This window comes from Panthera tigris, chromosome F3 (genome assembly GCF_018350195.1).
Source record: "Panthera tigris isolate Pti1 chromosome F3, P.tigris_Pti1_mat1.1, whole genome shotgun sequence".
Classification (NCBI taxonomy): Eukaryota; Metazoa; Chordata; class Mammalia; order Carnivora; family Felidae; genus Panthera; species Panthera tigris.
The window spans coordinates 18211995-18229279 of record NC_056678.1 but is presented as its reverse complement, the minus strand read 5'-3'; the positions used below and the strand labels follow the sequence as shown (position 1 = coordinate 18229279).

General features: G+C 36.4%; 1 protein-coding gene across 9 annotated transcripts in view; it reads left to right on the top strand.

Annotated features, from left to right (window-relative positions):
* The window catches only part of COP1 (COP1 E3 ubiquitin ligase), a 256822-nt gene that overhangs the window by 63723 nt on the left and 175814 nt on the right, over positions 1 to 17285 (top strand). For 7 of the 9 annotated variants that reach the window (XR_006214220.1, XM_042976913.1, XM_042976910.1 and 4 more), the window contains 2 exons: positions 12343 to 12402; positions 13813 to 13889. Coding sequence is in view for 8 of the 9 variants with exons in the window: in XM_042976913.1 (XP_042832847.1) it covers positions 12343 to 12402; positions 13813 to 13889 (137 nt within the window). In the remaining variant the exon portion in view is untranslated. The remainder of the gene's footprint in view (positions 1 to 12342; positions 12403 to 13812; positions 13890 to 17285) is intronic. The other 2 variants (XM_042976914.1, XM_042976912.1) reach the window with 1 other exon arrangement.

Below are 17285 nucleotides of genomic sequence, written 5' to 3'. Positions count from 1 at the left end.
TATTATTTTGATGCCTAAGTATTTATGAGTCTCTCTTTTTTTGAACTTCAAAAGATTTACTTCAGCATGTATTGTTTATTTCTGTTCTTGTCTGAGACTCAATTTTAAGGTTCGTCCATATTGTATATGGCTATAGTAGATTAGTTTTGTTGCATAGTATTTTATTAATTGAATATACCGCATTCAAGCATTGTGGTTGATGGGCTTTGGAGTTGTTTTTGGTTTTGGGCTATTCACAGACAATGCTACTATCTTATGTATGTACCCAGGCATATATATGCATGTATATCTGTTTGGTATGTATGTAGGAGTGGAGCTGATGAGTCATAGGACAAAATATATCTTCAAACTTAGTAGATAACAAACTTTTCTTAAGTAGTTGTATTAGTTACTCTTCCTACAGGTGTTTCATGTGTGTTATTACTGCACTGTATTCTTGCCAAAAGTCTATTGGTATCACAATAGACTTTTTTCAGTTTAGCTAATCTGGGGAATATGTATTGCTATCTCTTTGTAGTTTTAATTTGCATTTTTCTAATGACTAATGAGGTTGAGCACCAGTTAAACTATGTTTTTTATTGGCTGATTGGGTTTTTTGTGTATGTGTAAAGTACTTGTTTAAAGTTTTTTGCATCTTTTCTATTTAGTTAATTTTGTTAATGGTTTGTTGTTTATATATTCTAGAGAAAAATTCTTTGAACTCTCTATCTCTATCTTTAGTAGATATTTTCTCCCATCTAATTGGGCTGCTTATTTCATTACCTTAATGATGTCATTTGACTAACAGAAGTTTCTATTTTTTTTTTTTTTTAAGTTTATTATTTGAGAGAGAGAGCTCGAGCACCAGCAGGGGAGGGGAAAGAGAGAGGGAGAGAGAGAATGCCAAGTAGGCTCTACGCTCTCAGTACATAGAGCCCCGCTTGGGGCTTGATCCCAGGAACCATGAGATTGAGGCCTGAGCCAGAATCAAGAGTCCAGGAATCAGGTGCCTAACCAACTGAACCTCCCAGGTGCCCCTGTTTTTAATAGAGTTAGAGTTATTGGTCTTCCCTACCTTTTGAGTTAGATACAGAATTTCCCACCTGCAGTCATGAGGACATTTTGCCATATTAAGTACTTGAAGCTTTATTTATTTATTTTTATTTTTGACATTCAGATTATAATCTACTTGGGAATTGATTATCATGTATAATGTGAAGGATAGGCAACTTTTCATATGGATACCCATTTGTCCAAGCATCCTTAATTAAGTCCATCTTTTTCCTATTGTTCTCAAGCACGACCTTTGTCATGCATAATGTATCCATGTATGTGAGGGTCCATTTCTAAGCTCTCTTTTCTGCTTCACTGGTCTATTTGTCTATCTTTTTGCAGAACTATGTTGTGGTAAATACTAGAACTTTAAATTACTGTTCTTTAGGAAATTCTCAGCTATCTATGGCTCTTGTTATTTCTATATAAATTTTATTTTATTTATGTTTTTAACTTTTTATTTTTTAGAGACAGAGCGTGAGTGGGGGAGGGGCAGAGAGAGGGGCAGATGCTGTGTCTCCAGGCACAGAATCTGAAGCAGGCTCCAGGCTCTGAGCTGGCAGCACAGAGCTGGACGCGGGGCTTGAACCCACGAACCGTGAGGTCATGACCTGAGCCGAAGTCGGACGCTCAACTGAGTGAGCCACCCAGGCACCCCTTTCTATATAAAATTTAAAACCAGCTGGTACATTTACATGGTAAACCTGCTGTGATTTTTTTTTTTTTTTAAACTGGGATTACTTTGACTCCGTAGATCAATTTGGGAGAGTATATCCATATACAATATTGAGGCTTTTGACCCATGAATGAAGGATTTCTCTGTATATAATTAGGTCCTTAAGAATGTCCTTCACAATTTGGATATTTTTTAGGGAATTCTTACACACCTTTGTTTTAGATTTATTAGCTCTTCAGTAATTTTTTTTTTTTATACTATTATAAACAATGTCTGTGTCTTCAATTTCAGTTTCTTGCTGTTTGTTGCTGGTGCATAAAAATATAGTTGATTTTTATAGGTAATTTTTTTATCCAGCAACCTTGTTAAATTCTTATTAATTCTAATAATTTATTTGTAGATTCTTTTATGTCTTCTGTATACACATCGTCATCTGCAAGTATTAACAGTTTAGTTTCTTTCTTTATGATCCTTATATCTTTTATTTATTTCTCTTGTCTTACTCTGCTGGCTAGGACATCCGGTACAATGATGAATAGAAGTGGTGATAGCGGGGCATCCTAGTCTTGGTGCTGATCTCAAAGTGAAAGCTTTCGACGTGTCACCATTAGGTATGATGTTTTCTGTAGGTTTTTTTGTAGGTACTTTTTATTGTTCAAGGAAGTAAATTTCTATTCCCAGTTTCCTAAGAGGACTTTTTTTTTTTCCCTTTAATCATTAGTGGGGATGGAGTATTCTCCAAAATTTTTGTGCATCTGAGATGATACTTTTTTTCATTCTATGAATGTGAATAATTAAATTGGTTTAACATAAAAGGGTCAATTAGCTTTGCAGCTAGGGTGATCATCCATCCTGATTTGCCCAGGCATGTTCTAGTTTTATCACTGAACATTCTGCATTCTAGGAACCGGCACCGCCCCCCCACCCCCCCACCCCCCCACCCCAGGATGGTTGTTTGCCCTACTTGCATTCCTAGTGTAAACCAAACTTGGCCATGATGTATATCCTCTTCTGTATTGTTTGGTTTGCTGATACTTTGTTTAGGATTTTACATCTATTTTCATTAGTGAGATTGTCCTATAAGTTTTTTCTTATGCTGATCTTGTCCAGCTTTGCTATAAAGTTTGTTATTTTATCAAATGAGTTTGGGAATGTACCCTCCTTCTGTTTTCTGGAAGAGTTTGTGTAGTCTAGGGAGGATATTTTTGTTGAATGCTTAATGATTTTACTGAAGAAACTCTCTGGATTTGTTGTTTGTTTGCAGAAAGTTTTAAACTATTGATTAGTTACTGCAACACAACGTGCTTATGCAGTTATGCTTATTCTCTTACAGAATAACAGAATAACTGTTATGCAACAGTTACGATTGTTCAGTTTTTGTTTTAAATATCACCTATGACATGTTATGCTTTTTCTAGTTGTTTGTTTCATCTAAATTTTCAAATGGATTGGTGTAAGGTTGGTCTTAATATTAAGTTTTGAACGCCTCCCAGAGTGTTTAGTAATAACTTTCATTCCTGACTTTGCTTACTGCTGCTTTCCCTTTTCCTTTTTTTTTTTTCTTGATTCACTCTTGCCAGTTTTATGAGTCTGTCTGTCTAAAAGAACCAACTATTGGCTTTGTTTCTGTTCTCTTTTTATTTTTGGTTTCCATTTGACTAACTTATGCGCTTTATAATTTCTACTGTTCTACTTTTTTGGTTTTATTTTATTATCCCTTTTCTAATTTCTTAACTTGGATGTACATATTATGCATACTGTTTTTTCTAATATAGGGATTTAAGGCCATAATTTTTTCTTGGTTGCATCTGATGATTTCGGTATGGTATTTTATTTATTCCTTAGTTCAAGAGAATTTCTAATTTTCATTACAGTTTTTCTTAGGCCTATGGGTTATTTAGAAGTAAATTTATTAGGGGGCTCCTGGGCAGCTCAGTAGGTTAAGCATCTTACTCTTGATTTCTGCTCATATCACGAACTCAGGGTTTGTGAGATCACGCCCCATGTCAGATTTTGCGCTGACAGCACAGAGCCTGCTTGGGATTCTCTCTCTCTCTTAAAAGAAATAAACAAACATTAAAAAAAGAAGTGAAATTATTACTTGGACATTGGAGTTTTCTTGTTGCCTTTTTGTTACTGATTGCTGTTTTAATTACATTCTTATCAGTAAATAGTTGGTGTTTTATTCCTATTTATTTTTATCAGTAAATAGATGGTGTTTTATCAGTAAATAGTTGGTGTTTAATGTCCTCCAGATATTAAATATGATATCTGCACTCTCACCTGTTGGTTAAATTTTGAAAGATTTGTCTTTGAAAAAGACTGTTTTTTCTGCAATTGCATGCTGCAATGTAAAATTTGTTAAATGTGTAGCAAAACATTTCTGCATCTTTACTGAGTCTTTGTTTCCTTGTTACATGAATTACTGAATAATTATATTTGAGGTGAGTTTCTTAAAGATAGCAAGAGTTTTTTTTATCCACTCCTCCGGAATCAGTCCTAGTATATTTAGACCATTTACATTTAATGGAAATGTTACGGCTTAAGCCTACCATTTTATTCTTTGTTTTATGTTTCCTTTGTGTGTTGGTTTTTGTTATTTCATTTTTTTATATTATTTTTTAAATACATACATATATATATATATATATATATATATGTATGTATTTTTTAATGTTTATTTTTGGGAGAGAGCTAAGGAGGGGCTGGAGAGGATCCAAAGTGGGTTCTGCAGTGACAGTAGCAAGCCAGATGCGAGGCTCAAACTCACGAACTTTGAGATCAAGACCTGAGCTGAAATCAAGAGTCTAACGCTTAACTGACTTAGCCACCCAGGCACCTCGGTTTTTGTTATTGTTGTTTTTCTTTTATTTTTTTTAATGTTTATTTAATTTTGAGAGAGAGACAGAGTGTGAGCAGGGGAGGGGCAGAGTGAGAGGGAGACACAGAATCAGAAGCAGGCTCCAGGCTCTGAGCTGTCAGCACAGAACCTGATGCGGGGTTCAAACTCATGAACCATGAGGTCATGACCTGAGCTGAAGTTGGACGCTTAACCAACTGAGCCACCTAGGTGCCCCTGTTTTTTTATGTTTTCTTCTTAAGGGTTATCTGAATGCTTCTTAGAATTTTATTTTTATTTATTCATAATGGTTTTGAGTACATTTCTTTGTATACATTTTTTAAGGGTTGCTGTAGATATTACCTTATATTTGTAACTTATCACACAGTACTGGTGTTGATATCTATTTACATTTGTTTTTTTAAAAACATTTTAATTTTTAAATTGTTTTGAGAGAGAGAGAGAGAGAGAGAGAGAGAGAGAGGAAGAATATCTTAATTAGACTCCAGGCTGGGCCTGGAGCCTCAAGGTGGGGTGCTGGGGGGAGGAGGGCAATGCTTGAGCTCAGGATCTTGAGATCATGAGTTTAGCCGAAATCAAGAGTCACATGCTTAGTTGACTGAGCCACTTAGGCACCCCTACATTTGCTTTTAAGTAAGCCATCTCCATATGTCACCTGTGGTCCAGTTTCTTTTTTCTTCTCTTTCCTTTTCTTTCTTTCTTTCTCTCTCTCTCTCTCTCTCTCTCTCTCTCTCTTTTTTTTTTTTTTTGTCTTGCTTGTTCTATGCTTTCTTCTCAACTTAAAAAAAAAAATTACAATCAGGGGGCTGAATGAAGGCTTATAATTAAGCCTGCCTGCTGTTATAGGATTTATGTATTAAGTATGTGTATATTTATGGGGTGGTGGTATAACTTTAGTTTGTACCTCATATGGCTAAATTTGCTTTGTTTTTGGTAATAACTCTTAGAATAAGTGTAACCACGTCTTCCATATATTTTTAAAGACTTTGTTTCTTTACAGAAGTTTTAGGTTCACAGCAAAAGTGAGAAGGTACAGAGATTTTCCATATACCCCCTGCCCTCACATGTGCAAAGGCTTCCCCCATTAATATCCCTCACCAGAGGGTATCTTTGTTAAAATTCATGAACCTGACATGTTATAATCACCCAAAGTCTGTTGTTTACTTTGGGGTTCACTCTTGGTTATGTACGTTCTGTGGGTTTGGAGAAATGTGTAATGACATGTATCCATCATTATAGTATCATACAGAGTATTTTCATTGCCCTTAAATTCCTCTGTGCTCCATCTGTTCATCCCATTCCTTATCTCCAACCCATGGCAATCGCTGATTTTTTAGTGTTTCCTTAGTTTTGCCTTTTCCAGAATGTCATTGAGTTGGAATTAAACACTATGTAGCCTTTCACATTGGCTTTTTTTACTTAGTAATATGTGTTTAAATTTCCTCCATGTCTTTTCATAGTTTGAAAGCCCATTTCTTCTTTAAAGTTTATTTTTAAATTTATTTTCAGAGAGAGAGAGTGCACAAATGGGGAAGGGGCAGAGAGAGAAAGGGAGAGAGAATCCCAAGCAGGCCCTGCACCACCAGTGCAGAGCTTAGTGTGGGGCTTGAACTCATGAACTGTGAGATCATGACCTGAGCCAAAGTCGGACGCTTAACCGACTGAGCCACCCTTACAACCCAGAAAGTCCATTTCTTCATGCTGAATAACATTCTGTTGTCTGAATGTGATAATGTTTACACTTTGCCTATTGAAAGACATCTTGGTTCCTTCCAAGTGTTAGCAGTTATGAAGGAAGCTGCTATAAATATGGTTTTGTGTGGACATAAGTTTTCAACTCCTTTGGGTAGATACCAAGGAGCATGATTACTGAATCATGCTAAGATTATGTTTACTTTTTAAAGAAATTGCTGAACTGTCTTCCAAAGTGGTTGTGCCATTCTTCTTTCCCACCAGGAATAAATGAGAGCTCCTATTGCTGTATATTCTTGTCAGCATTTGATGTTGTCGTTGTTCTGGATTTGATGCTCTAATAGGTATACACTGGTATCTCATTATAGTTTTTATATATAGTACATGAAAATTTGCTATTCTCGTTTTTCACCCATTTTCTTTTTCCTGAAAGTGTTCCAGTATTCTTTTTTTCAGATTTGAAAATGTCAGATGTTTGAAATAGTCTTGGCAGCTACAATTTATTCTAATTATATTATCTTTTAAAAAACAAAGTTTAAACATTAAGTTTAACACTTTAGCATATTTTTATTAAATCATGTGTAGGTCAGTAACTCAGTACAAATGACATCTATAAGCCGCAAAGCAAATGTCTGTAAAAGGGGGCTCTTTATTTTTGAATTCTTTTACATTTTAGTCTTAAGGGATTCTGAAACTTCACTTTTTTTTTTTTTTAACCTTCACTTATTAAATTTAAATGTTTCTTTAAATTTTCTTTGGGTTTTGGTACATCATGCTGTGTTGAAAGTGCCTTAATACAGGTTTAAGACTGAGCTTCAAGCATTTCTCCATCATATGTATTTATTATTATTTTTAGTAATCCCTAAACTCATGATGATACAATCCAGGGTTGATTTTGGATATCATTCCCAATTTGTGATCAGTTTTCATCCAGGTAATGGTAGTTTATCTTTGTGGACTTTCTCCATATCACCAAAACATTCTTCAACTCTGATTTATACTTTTATTCTAGATCCTGCTGCTCCCAGTTACAAAACATGTTTGAAGGGTGAATTTAGATTAATTCTCTTTTCTATTTCCTTAGAATTGTTGTCCTGTGTCTTTCTTCTCTTTTCTATTACTGTAGTGTCTTGCATTGTTGCCTGATGGGAAAATACTTGCTTCCCTTATCACTCTGCTCTCATACTTCTGGCTACCATATATGTGAGTGATTCTTACATAAGCAGTTCTTCAGTTCTCTGTGGACACCCAACTGGGTGTCCTCCAGTGCAATTCGATTCTGTCACTGTCTACCTGGAGTTAGCCTCAGATCCCACAGGTTAATGGCTCAGTCCCACAAGACTGAGATGCCACTTCAGATGCAAATTGCAGTTCACCTTGTCACCTGTTCTTCTGATTGACTATAAATTGGAGGTTCCTATGACCTCCTCCTTGGGTTTGATAACTTGCAGAACTAAGGAAAACAGTTACTTGCTAGGTTACCACTTCATTATAAAAGGATACAACTCAGGAGCAGCCAGATACAAGAGATGTGCAGAACAAGGTAGATGGGAAGGGGCCCAGAGCTTTCATACACTCTCCAGGTGTGACCCCCCTCTCAGCATCTCCACGTGTTCACCAAACCAGAAGCCCTTCAAACACCTTCTGTTAGCGGATTTTTTGGAGGCTTCATTGCAAAGGTGTGACTAAACTCAATCTCCAGTCCTTCTCCCTTACCTGGGCATGGTGTAGTGGGCTGAAAGTCCCAACCTAATTATATACTTGGTTCCCTTGGCAACCAGCCCTCATCTGGAGGCTCTACAGGAGCGCCAGCCACCAGTCATGTCATTAAGCACACAGAAGGACACTTACCATCAAGCATTTTAGGAGCTGTGTCCAGGAGCCGAATAAGACCAATTATGAATTTCTTATTATAAATCACAGTATCGTAGTGCCCCAGTAACTTAACTGAACCCCTTCAGAATCTCATCATTAAATGTAAATGTCGCAGATTTAATATGTGCTAAGTGATTTCCATTTCTCCAATCTTGAAAATTTTTTTTGTCTTGATACTTTTTCAGGCTTTTTCACATAGGTAGGTTACATCATTTTGTTTTATGTTCTACATGTATATATTAGGGCAGCACTTGTACCTTAGTTTTATTTTTAGATTTTATAATATTTTTATTTTTATATTCCCAGGTTTTTGATTGTCTGTGAACTTATTCTGTCTTCAAAAAAAAAGTAGAGTATAATTGAAATCTTAAAACAAAAATTCTCCCATTTTCCAGGGAGAACAAATGATATATACTCAGGATATTTATTCTAGTGTGATAGTTTTTTTAAGTTGAACCATATGAAATTACTGGTTTTGGAAGTAAAAATTGTTGAACACTGGCAGTTTTGTGTAGTTCACCTCATATATAGCATCATCCATATATAATAATATGTATGTTATCCAGCCAGAGCTTTTTGGGATACTAAAAGGATGGGACATTATCTTCAGAGTTTAATAATAATAAATTATTGAGTTTAATAATTTGGGATTTCAGGAGATATTGGAATTTTTTTCTGGTGTTTCAAGTTCAAAAGTGGAATGAAAATTATTAATTTGATCTTAGTTATTGTATGTTATGTATCCTACCAGTGATGTTGGCTATCTTTGGATGTTGATATTGTAGATGTTTACTTTCATTTTTCATATATATAAAAATCTTTATTTTACTTAGAAAGAGACAGAGTGTGAGGGACGAGCAGAGAGAGAGGGAGACACAGAATCTGAAGCAGGCTCCGGACTCCTGAGCTGTCAGCACAGAGCCTGATGTGGGGCTCGAACTCACAAACCGTGACATCATGACCTGAGCCAAAGTCGGACACTTAAGTGACTGAGCCACCCAGGCGCCCCTCATCTTTCTTTTAAATGTAACTTAAAAAAAAATTTTTTTTTTAACGTTTATTTATTTTTGAGACAGAGAGAGACAGAGCATGAATGGGGGAGGGTCAGAGAGAGAGGGAGACACAGAATCCGAAACAGGCTCCAGGCTCTGAGTGGTCAGCACAGAGCCCGACGCGGGGCTCGAACTCACGGACCGCGAGATCATGACCTGAGCTGAAGTCGGACGCTTAACCGACTGAGCCACCCAGGCGCCCCTAAATGTAACTTTTTTTAAAATGCTTATTTATTTTTGAGAGAGAGAGAGACAGAGAGAGAGAAAGAGAGAGAGAGTACTAAAAGGGCAGGGACAGAGAGAGGGGGAGACACAGAATCTGAAGCAGGATCCAGGCTCTGAGCTGTCAGCACAGAGCCCAATGTGGGAGTCATAGTAACGAACCGTGAGATCTGACTTGAGCTGAAGTCAGACGCTTAACTGACTAAGCCACTCAGGTAACCCTAAATTTAATTTTTAAAGCGCTCATACTAAAGACCCCTAGCATTTGTTTAAATAAAGATTTGAAGAGTGGAACATTTCAGGGTAATTAATGATAAAGGTTAATTGATGACCATGGGATGCTTTGTCGAATCAGAGCTTAAGATCACTGGAGTTGAAAATATGCATGAACCAAAAGGCAAAAGACAAGAGGCGTCAGTGATGACAGGAAGTGACTGGGTTGTTTATAGAAGGCTAAGATCCCTAGAGTGATTTGGCTGCTTAGATTGAACCAGACCAGAGTGGTTTGGAGTAGAAGACTGATTATTGGAAATGGGCATGATATGCAGTAGAAGTGGTAAGTCCCCTGTGAAGCATGGGGCGTGTGAGTATCAGTTGATCAGCGTTTATTTGAAAGAATTCCAAGATAGACTTTGTCTTTGGGGGGAGAGCAAGGTTTCAGTTAAGGTGGGAGTATTGAGTGAAAAATTTTAGGGTGGAGAAAAATTTATTACGGTGGATAGAAGAGTTGAAAGCTTTTGACAAACGCTAATTATTTTTTTACACTCACCCCCCACTCCTCCATGGTTTCTGTGGTAGTATGCTGTCTTGTGTTCGGGTTGTGTGGCTGCCGCTTTGCATTTCACGGTAGTTCGTGCAGGGCTGCCCCATCGTCCTTTGCCCATCTCTTAAACATTGCTGTTCTCCCTACCATGTCGTTTTTTCCTCATCTCTGCTGACCAAACTGGTTGACATTGGGTGATTTTATTCGTTATCATAGCTTCAGATTTATTATTCTCCTTTATCATAGCTTTTAGATCTTTCTCTTTCCTCCCTGCTTTCCCTAGCAGAATTGTTAGTCCTTCAAGGTTCAGCCTTTCATTTGATTTCAGATCTAATTTCACTTACCCAGTTGCCTCTCCCCTGTTCCCCAGTTTTCCATCTATGTTAGGAGCAACCTTCTCTTACATTCTGTGTGCATACCATCATCATCATGTTTCCTACGCTATTTCAACTGTTGGCTTACTTGTTTATTTCTCCCCTGGACTGAGTTCCATGAGGGCAAGGGCTATAGTTTTCTAAATCCTGTTCTTCTCAGTGTTTATTAGCAGTAAGTTATCAATTATATTACCCATTATGTATGTATTGCCACAGAAGAGAAGGTACTAATGTTAATAAAACCTTGAAAGTCTGCTTACCCTTACCAGTCATTAAAGAAATAAAAGGTTAAATAATGAGGTACTGTTTTCAAGAAATAGTATAGCTTAATGGTTTAACAGCATGAATTCTGGAGCAAGAGAGCTGCTGTGATTTGAACACCAGTTCTGCCACTTACGTTCTGAGTGATCTCGGACAAGTCATTTAGCTTTTCTGTGCTTTTCATTTTCCTAATGTGCAGTAGAACCTGTTTCACATCTTGTGATAAGTAGAAGTATTCATTTTTGTTATTTTACATTTTAAAAATTGGTTCTGTTTATTTGGTTTACATTAAGATAGTCGCTTATATATACTGGTGGTAGAAATATAAATTTGTGTAGTGTTTCTGGAAAGCAGTTTAACATAATGAAGCCTTCCTAACTATTTTGTTTTTTGATTAACTTCATTTTAATAATATTTTTTTTTAAAAAATCTTTCCTTTTTTTAAAAAAAGTATTTATTTATTTATTTATTTGAGAGAGAGAGCAAGAAATGGAAGGGCAAAGAGAGGGGAACAGGGGATCTGAAGTGGGCTCTGTGCTGGCAGCAGTGAGCCCGATGTGGGGCTCAGACTCATAGACTGTGAGATCATGACCTGAGCCAAAGTCAGATGCTCAACCCAATGAACCACCCAGGCCCCCCTAATAATCTTTTAATAAAAGTTGAAATGCAGGCTCATGTTCCAGAATCACTCAGGCAAATAGCATAAATCTCTAGTAAGATGAGAATGGTTAAATATATTGTTGAATGTGATTTAGCAGTTAAAATGTTTGCATTTTAATGGCATGGGAAAAGGTTATGATGCAGTGGGTAAGATATCAAAGATTAAATATTGTAAACATGTTTTAAAAAAAATGCTTGAGGGACACCTAGGTGTCTCAGTTGGTTAAGAGTCCAAGTTTGGCTCAGATCATGATCTCATGGTTTGTGAGTTCAGGCTTGCATTAGGCTCTGCACCGACAGTGTGGAGCCTGCTTGGGATTCTCTCTCTATCCCTCTGTCTCTGCCCCCCCCCCCCCAACAAATAAACTTAAAAAAGAAGATAAAAAATACTTTAAAAATTAAAAAACATGCTTAAGAGGGAAGGAAATGTTAAGATGCTAACTTGTGATTGCTTTTGGGTGGTGGGATTTAACCTCTATGAAACTAATTTCTATTTTTAAAATGGGGTTAACAACAGACATGTTGACATTAACTACTAACAAATGAGGTAATTCGAAAGTATTTGGACGTTTTATATTTTTATTAAGTCACATTGTCATTTTTGTTCATTTGTATCTTAATAAAGTCTGTATAAAGTCAATCCGTGTTGCATTAAAGAAGTACAGAATTGTGTTTTCTTAATTATTAAGTCTCTACATTTACTTTTTAACATGGAACTTTCAACTCTTTTTGTCTGCAATTTTTCATCCCTGCAATCCCTATTAGTGCTCAGTTTTCTAGGAATTATTTTCCAAATGTGAAGTTATTTTATGACCATGGTGATGCCAGTGTGGTTTGGTTTAGGCTTTTTTTCCCCCTCTCTCTTTTGTCTGCAGCAACTGGAACAGATCCAGAAGGAGCTGAGTGTTTTGGAAGAGGATATTAAAAGAGTGGAAGTAAGAGATCAAGAATTTCTCACATCTCTAGCAATTTTCAGTTTCATGAAATTGTCCCTTTTCCTTTAAATTACTGCCTTGAATTTATGGGATTTGTTTTCATTGTATCGAAAGTAACAGATGTTACTTTAGTTTTAATTCAGAGTGCATTTTTATAGAAGAAGCATTCTGAACACTTTATGATAAAATGTGTTCTAAATTTGTTTTCACTGTTTTATTGCCATAATTATTCTTGGGTAGATTGAAAAAAATAATTTTCTTGGTATGCTATCATAGTAACTTAAATTAACTCCCACAAAACCCTCGGTTATTATTAAAATGATGTCACAATTTTCTTCTTTTATTAAGTAAATAATTCTTTATGTATCTACCGTGCTAAGGTTAATTTACAAAGAGTTAGGAGAACACAGGGACAATAGTTAGGCATTTATAGTATAATACAGTTTACTTATGGAAATCCATCGGAGGACCTTTTGGAGGGTCATAGGCTATTATGTGACGTTATTTTCTGCAGCTACATTTACATTTAGTGTATGTTTTAAATTGTTCACATGTGTTGTAATTTTCTTTTGCTGATATGTAGAACATGTGAAATGATCTTGAGTTTAATATTTTGTGGAAATTCGGTATCCCACGTGACATTCCTAACTTGTTACTCCTATATTTATGTCCCTTGCTTGGCTGCATGATTGAACTGAGTTTGGATTATACAGAAGTAGTTCTGTCAGATTATGTATCTTTAGTGGCATTTTGAAATTTGCTGCTTTTCCATTAATCAAAAGAGCACATAATAAAAGGCCTGGTTGTTGGTATGAGTTAGAGGTACATAACTTATGCAATAATAGTTAATTAGGAGTCTTCTTCCTCTGAGTTAATGAGTTACAATTTAAGTCATTATTTCAAAAAGCTAATATTTGAGTCAAGAGGACAGTTACTTTTCTTAATATTTGCAGGGATATTTTTAAAGTAGGCACATCCTATTTTTCTCTACTTAGAGAGCTGAACCTAATGATCCAGTTACCATACTGTCATGTGCATCTTAATATTAATCAGTAGATTCTCACTTGGATTAATGATTAGCTTGTTCACTGTTCACATCGTATACTGTACATCTCATCTGAAATATTTACATTTGACCATTTCTACATTTGGTGACTTAATTCGGCATGAACAATATTTATTAAAGACTTTCTAGTTCTTTAAGAATGTGTACCATAGAAAGGCTATCTCTTAACTTTTTAAATATTCTTACTTTTGTACTCTGAGGAGAGGAAGCTTTGAGAAATTTGGATGTTCAGACAAAATGGACTAATAAAACCTGGGATTGGAAAGGAATATGATATATCTCATTTTGATTTACACTTCTTCTGTTTGGAGTGTCTCCTATAACTCAGATAATTGTGCTTTCAGGAAATGAGCGGCTTGTATTCTCCTGTCAGTGAGGATAGCACAGTGCCTCAATTTGAAGCTCCTTCTCCATCACACAGGTACAAAGCTTCAAACTTGTAATTACTTAGGATTTATGTTGCAAAATGCACATATGGTAGTAGTCCTTGGAAGCCTTTTCTGTGTAATGTACAAAACCCCTGAGAAATTACTTTTGGTCACGATGTAGAAATGAGATTCAGATGGCCCATCTGTTTCTTTAATGCTTTGAATTTTCATGCCATGAATAGTTAGTAGAATAAAGTAATATTATGAATTCACTGTTGGGTTAAAAGTTTGGTGAATTTCTTGAAATAATAGTAGCTTTAAACATCTTGTAAATTAAAATCAGATGACCTTAAAAATCTATAATTGAAATGGTAGGTAATATTAGGGAAAAAGTTATAAAGTAAAACCTTGGGCTTTTCCCCTGACCTGTTGAATTTTCTTGGGCACATCACTTTCCCCAGATTGAAAATGAGGGCATTAAATCTGTTATTTAGATCTCCCTGGTATTTTCTTCATAACACTCTATTGTTAATTTGTCTTTTCTTCTATATGCTGTATGAGACCAGGGATTGTATTGGTTTTGCTTGTGATGGTTTCCCTAGGTTATAGAGTAGCAGTAATGACTGACCGTATTTGTGAAATATAGTAAATGTCACTGGTTCCTTCTAGCTCTAAAGTTCTAGTGGATGAAATATGTACTACCTGAAATTTGAACTTGAACTTTTTTGCTTGAATTGTTCAAAGGAAGAGCAATTTTACATGTTTTTAACTTGCCAGTCCACTTAGGATAATGGTCCAGTGGAAGCTTTTCAGACAGATAGTTACAGGAGAACATGTGGGTTATCAGGCTGTTCAGTGCCAGTATGAGAAATTACACTACCCTTCAAAACCTCTGTCAGTTCAGGAAAACTCTATATCTGATTTGGTATGATAGGCAGGGGAAAGGGGCACAAGGAATGTTCTAATGAATGAAGGTTCCTGGGATATTTGATATTTTCCTCATTAACCATTTGTGGAGAATCCTTGTGAGTTCAAGTTGATTCTGGAGTCACTTTAGCTGTGTTATTCAACTTTTTTTCCTTTATATTTTATTTTCTTTAAAACACTTGGGAATGACTCATTCTGTGGGATATTGTTATCATTAAGTTTAATGTTCACTTTCTGAAATATATGGGATCTTTGTCAGTGGAATATTACGTGAGTGTATGCAGGTAAGCAAAAATTGTCATCTCACAAAATATTCACTAATAAATTGACAATTCCCATTGTCCTCTCTTGTTTAATAGTAGCGTTTCTTTTTATTGTGTCCATGTCTTTATTATTCAGTTTCTTACAGATGGGTTTTATTAACATGTGACAATATAGTATTACATTCATTTAATGGGCTCTCTTTATTGAATGCCTCCAATACGCTGGGCACTGTTCTAGCTGTTGGGAGTATGGTTGACAGACTCCCTGCCCTTTATTGGAGTTTACCTTTCGGTAGGTGTCTGTGTGAGATTGGGAGAGATACCAAACAAGCAAATACATGATGTAGTAATAGTACAAAGCATATAAGTAGTACCTTAGGAAGAAAAACTAGGCACATTATGGGGTGGCAACAGGATTCTATGTCAGTTTGTATAGTCTGGCTTCTCCGGGGAGGCAGTATTTAAGCTGACACATGAATGAGGTGTACATATGATAGAAAGTCATGAGAGAGTTTTGAGCAGGAACTGATTTAGATTTTAAAATTTTTACTGGGGTACCCATGTGGAGGATGGAGGAGAGACTGTATCGACCCTGCCATTGGAATTGTGGTAGAAAGTTAGGAAGCAAATAACAGTCTAGAAGAGAGGAGGTGGTGCCTTGGATTAGGATTATTTTAGTGGATGAAGAGATGAGAAGTGGTTGTATTATAAAATAAACTAGCAGATCTTATGAAAGATACAGGGTTTCGTGAAGTCTGTGAAAACTTTGTTGGAGAACTACTAAAATCCTATGCATTATGCAAAGCTATTGTCAAATGAGGTTCTGGCAGAGTTAACCTGCTTAACAGTTGAAGAAGGGAAACAGATGTAAACGTAGTAATTTCTTCAAAAGAGTGTTTTGGTATTTTCTTACAAGTAATTTGAATATTAAGGTTTGAAAGAGGCATTTGGGAAAAATGATGTAGCCCTTAACTACTCTTGGGAAATGATCCTTAAGATTAAGATGGGAAATTAAACATGATGGAAAGAATGTTATGTTATACTATCAACATTTGAATTTTTTTTTATTTTTAGGAAATAGCATGTAGTTCCAATTATTATAACTTTCTTCCCCCATAATTATTAGCTGCATTACTTAAGTTTTTTTAATGTTGGTTTATTTTTGAGAGAGAGAGAGACACACACACACACACACACACACACAATCTGAAGCAGGCTACAGGCTCTGAGCTGTCAGCCTGGAGCCCGACGTGGGCTTGAACTTGGGAACCGTGAGATCATGACCTAGGCCAAAGTTGGATGCCCAACCAACTGAGACACCCAGGCACCCCATATTAGCTTTATTATTTAAATGCCAGACAGTTTTTGTTTTACTCCTCACTGTAATGTGTTTGGTTTCTTTTTTTTTTAAATTTTTTTTAACATTTATTTATTTTTGAGACAGACACAGAGCATGAACAGGGAGGGGCAGAGAGAGAGGGAGACACAGAATCTGAAATGGGCTCCAGGCTCTGAGCTGTCAGCACAGAGCCCGACGCGGGGCTCGAACCCACGGACCGTGAGATCATGACCTGAGCCGAAGTCGGACGCCCAACCGACTGAGCCACCCAGGCGCCCCTGTTTGGTTTCTTTTAAAGCAGGTTTGCCTTAAAAGCCATTTTGTAGATTCATTTATTTTCTTCTTCTATTTCTTTTTTGTTTTAAATTTTTTTAATGTTTATTTATTTTTGAGAAACAGAGAGAAATAGAGCACGAGTGGGAGGAGGAGCAGAGAGAGAAGGAGACACAGAATCTGAGGCAGGCTCCAGGCTCTGAGCTGTCAGTACAAAGCCTGTTGCGGGACTCAAACTCATGAACTGTGAGATCATGACCTAAGCTGAAGTCAGATGCTTAACCGAGTGAGCCACCCAGGTGCTCCTCATTTATTTTCTTCTGTAATGAGTACCTCTTTATGTGTTGGGTCATTTAATCTCCTGCATAGATTCTAAGTTAATGATTAGCTAATGTAGTTAAAATGAAAGGAAAAATAAAAGACATACAAGAGTATTCTCCAGCCCCACTTCCCCCAGGATTTTATCTTTTATATACCATGATTAGCTGTAATTTTCATATCCTGTGTATTCTCTTTCTGCTGCTTTGTTTAGACCCTCAATATCACATGGAGTCTAGTAGTGGTCTTCTAACTATCCTCCTCCAGAGTATTGCCAGAAATCTGGTCGTGTTTCTTTCCTACTTAAAATCCTTCAGTGGCTTTCCACT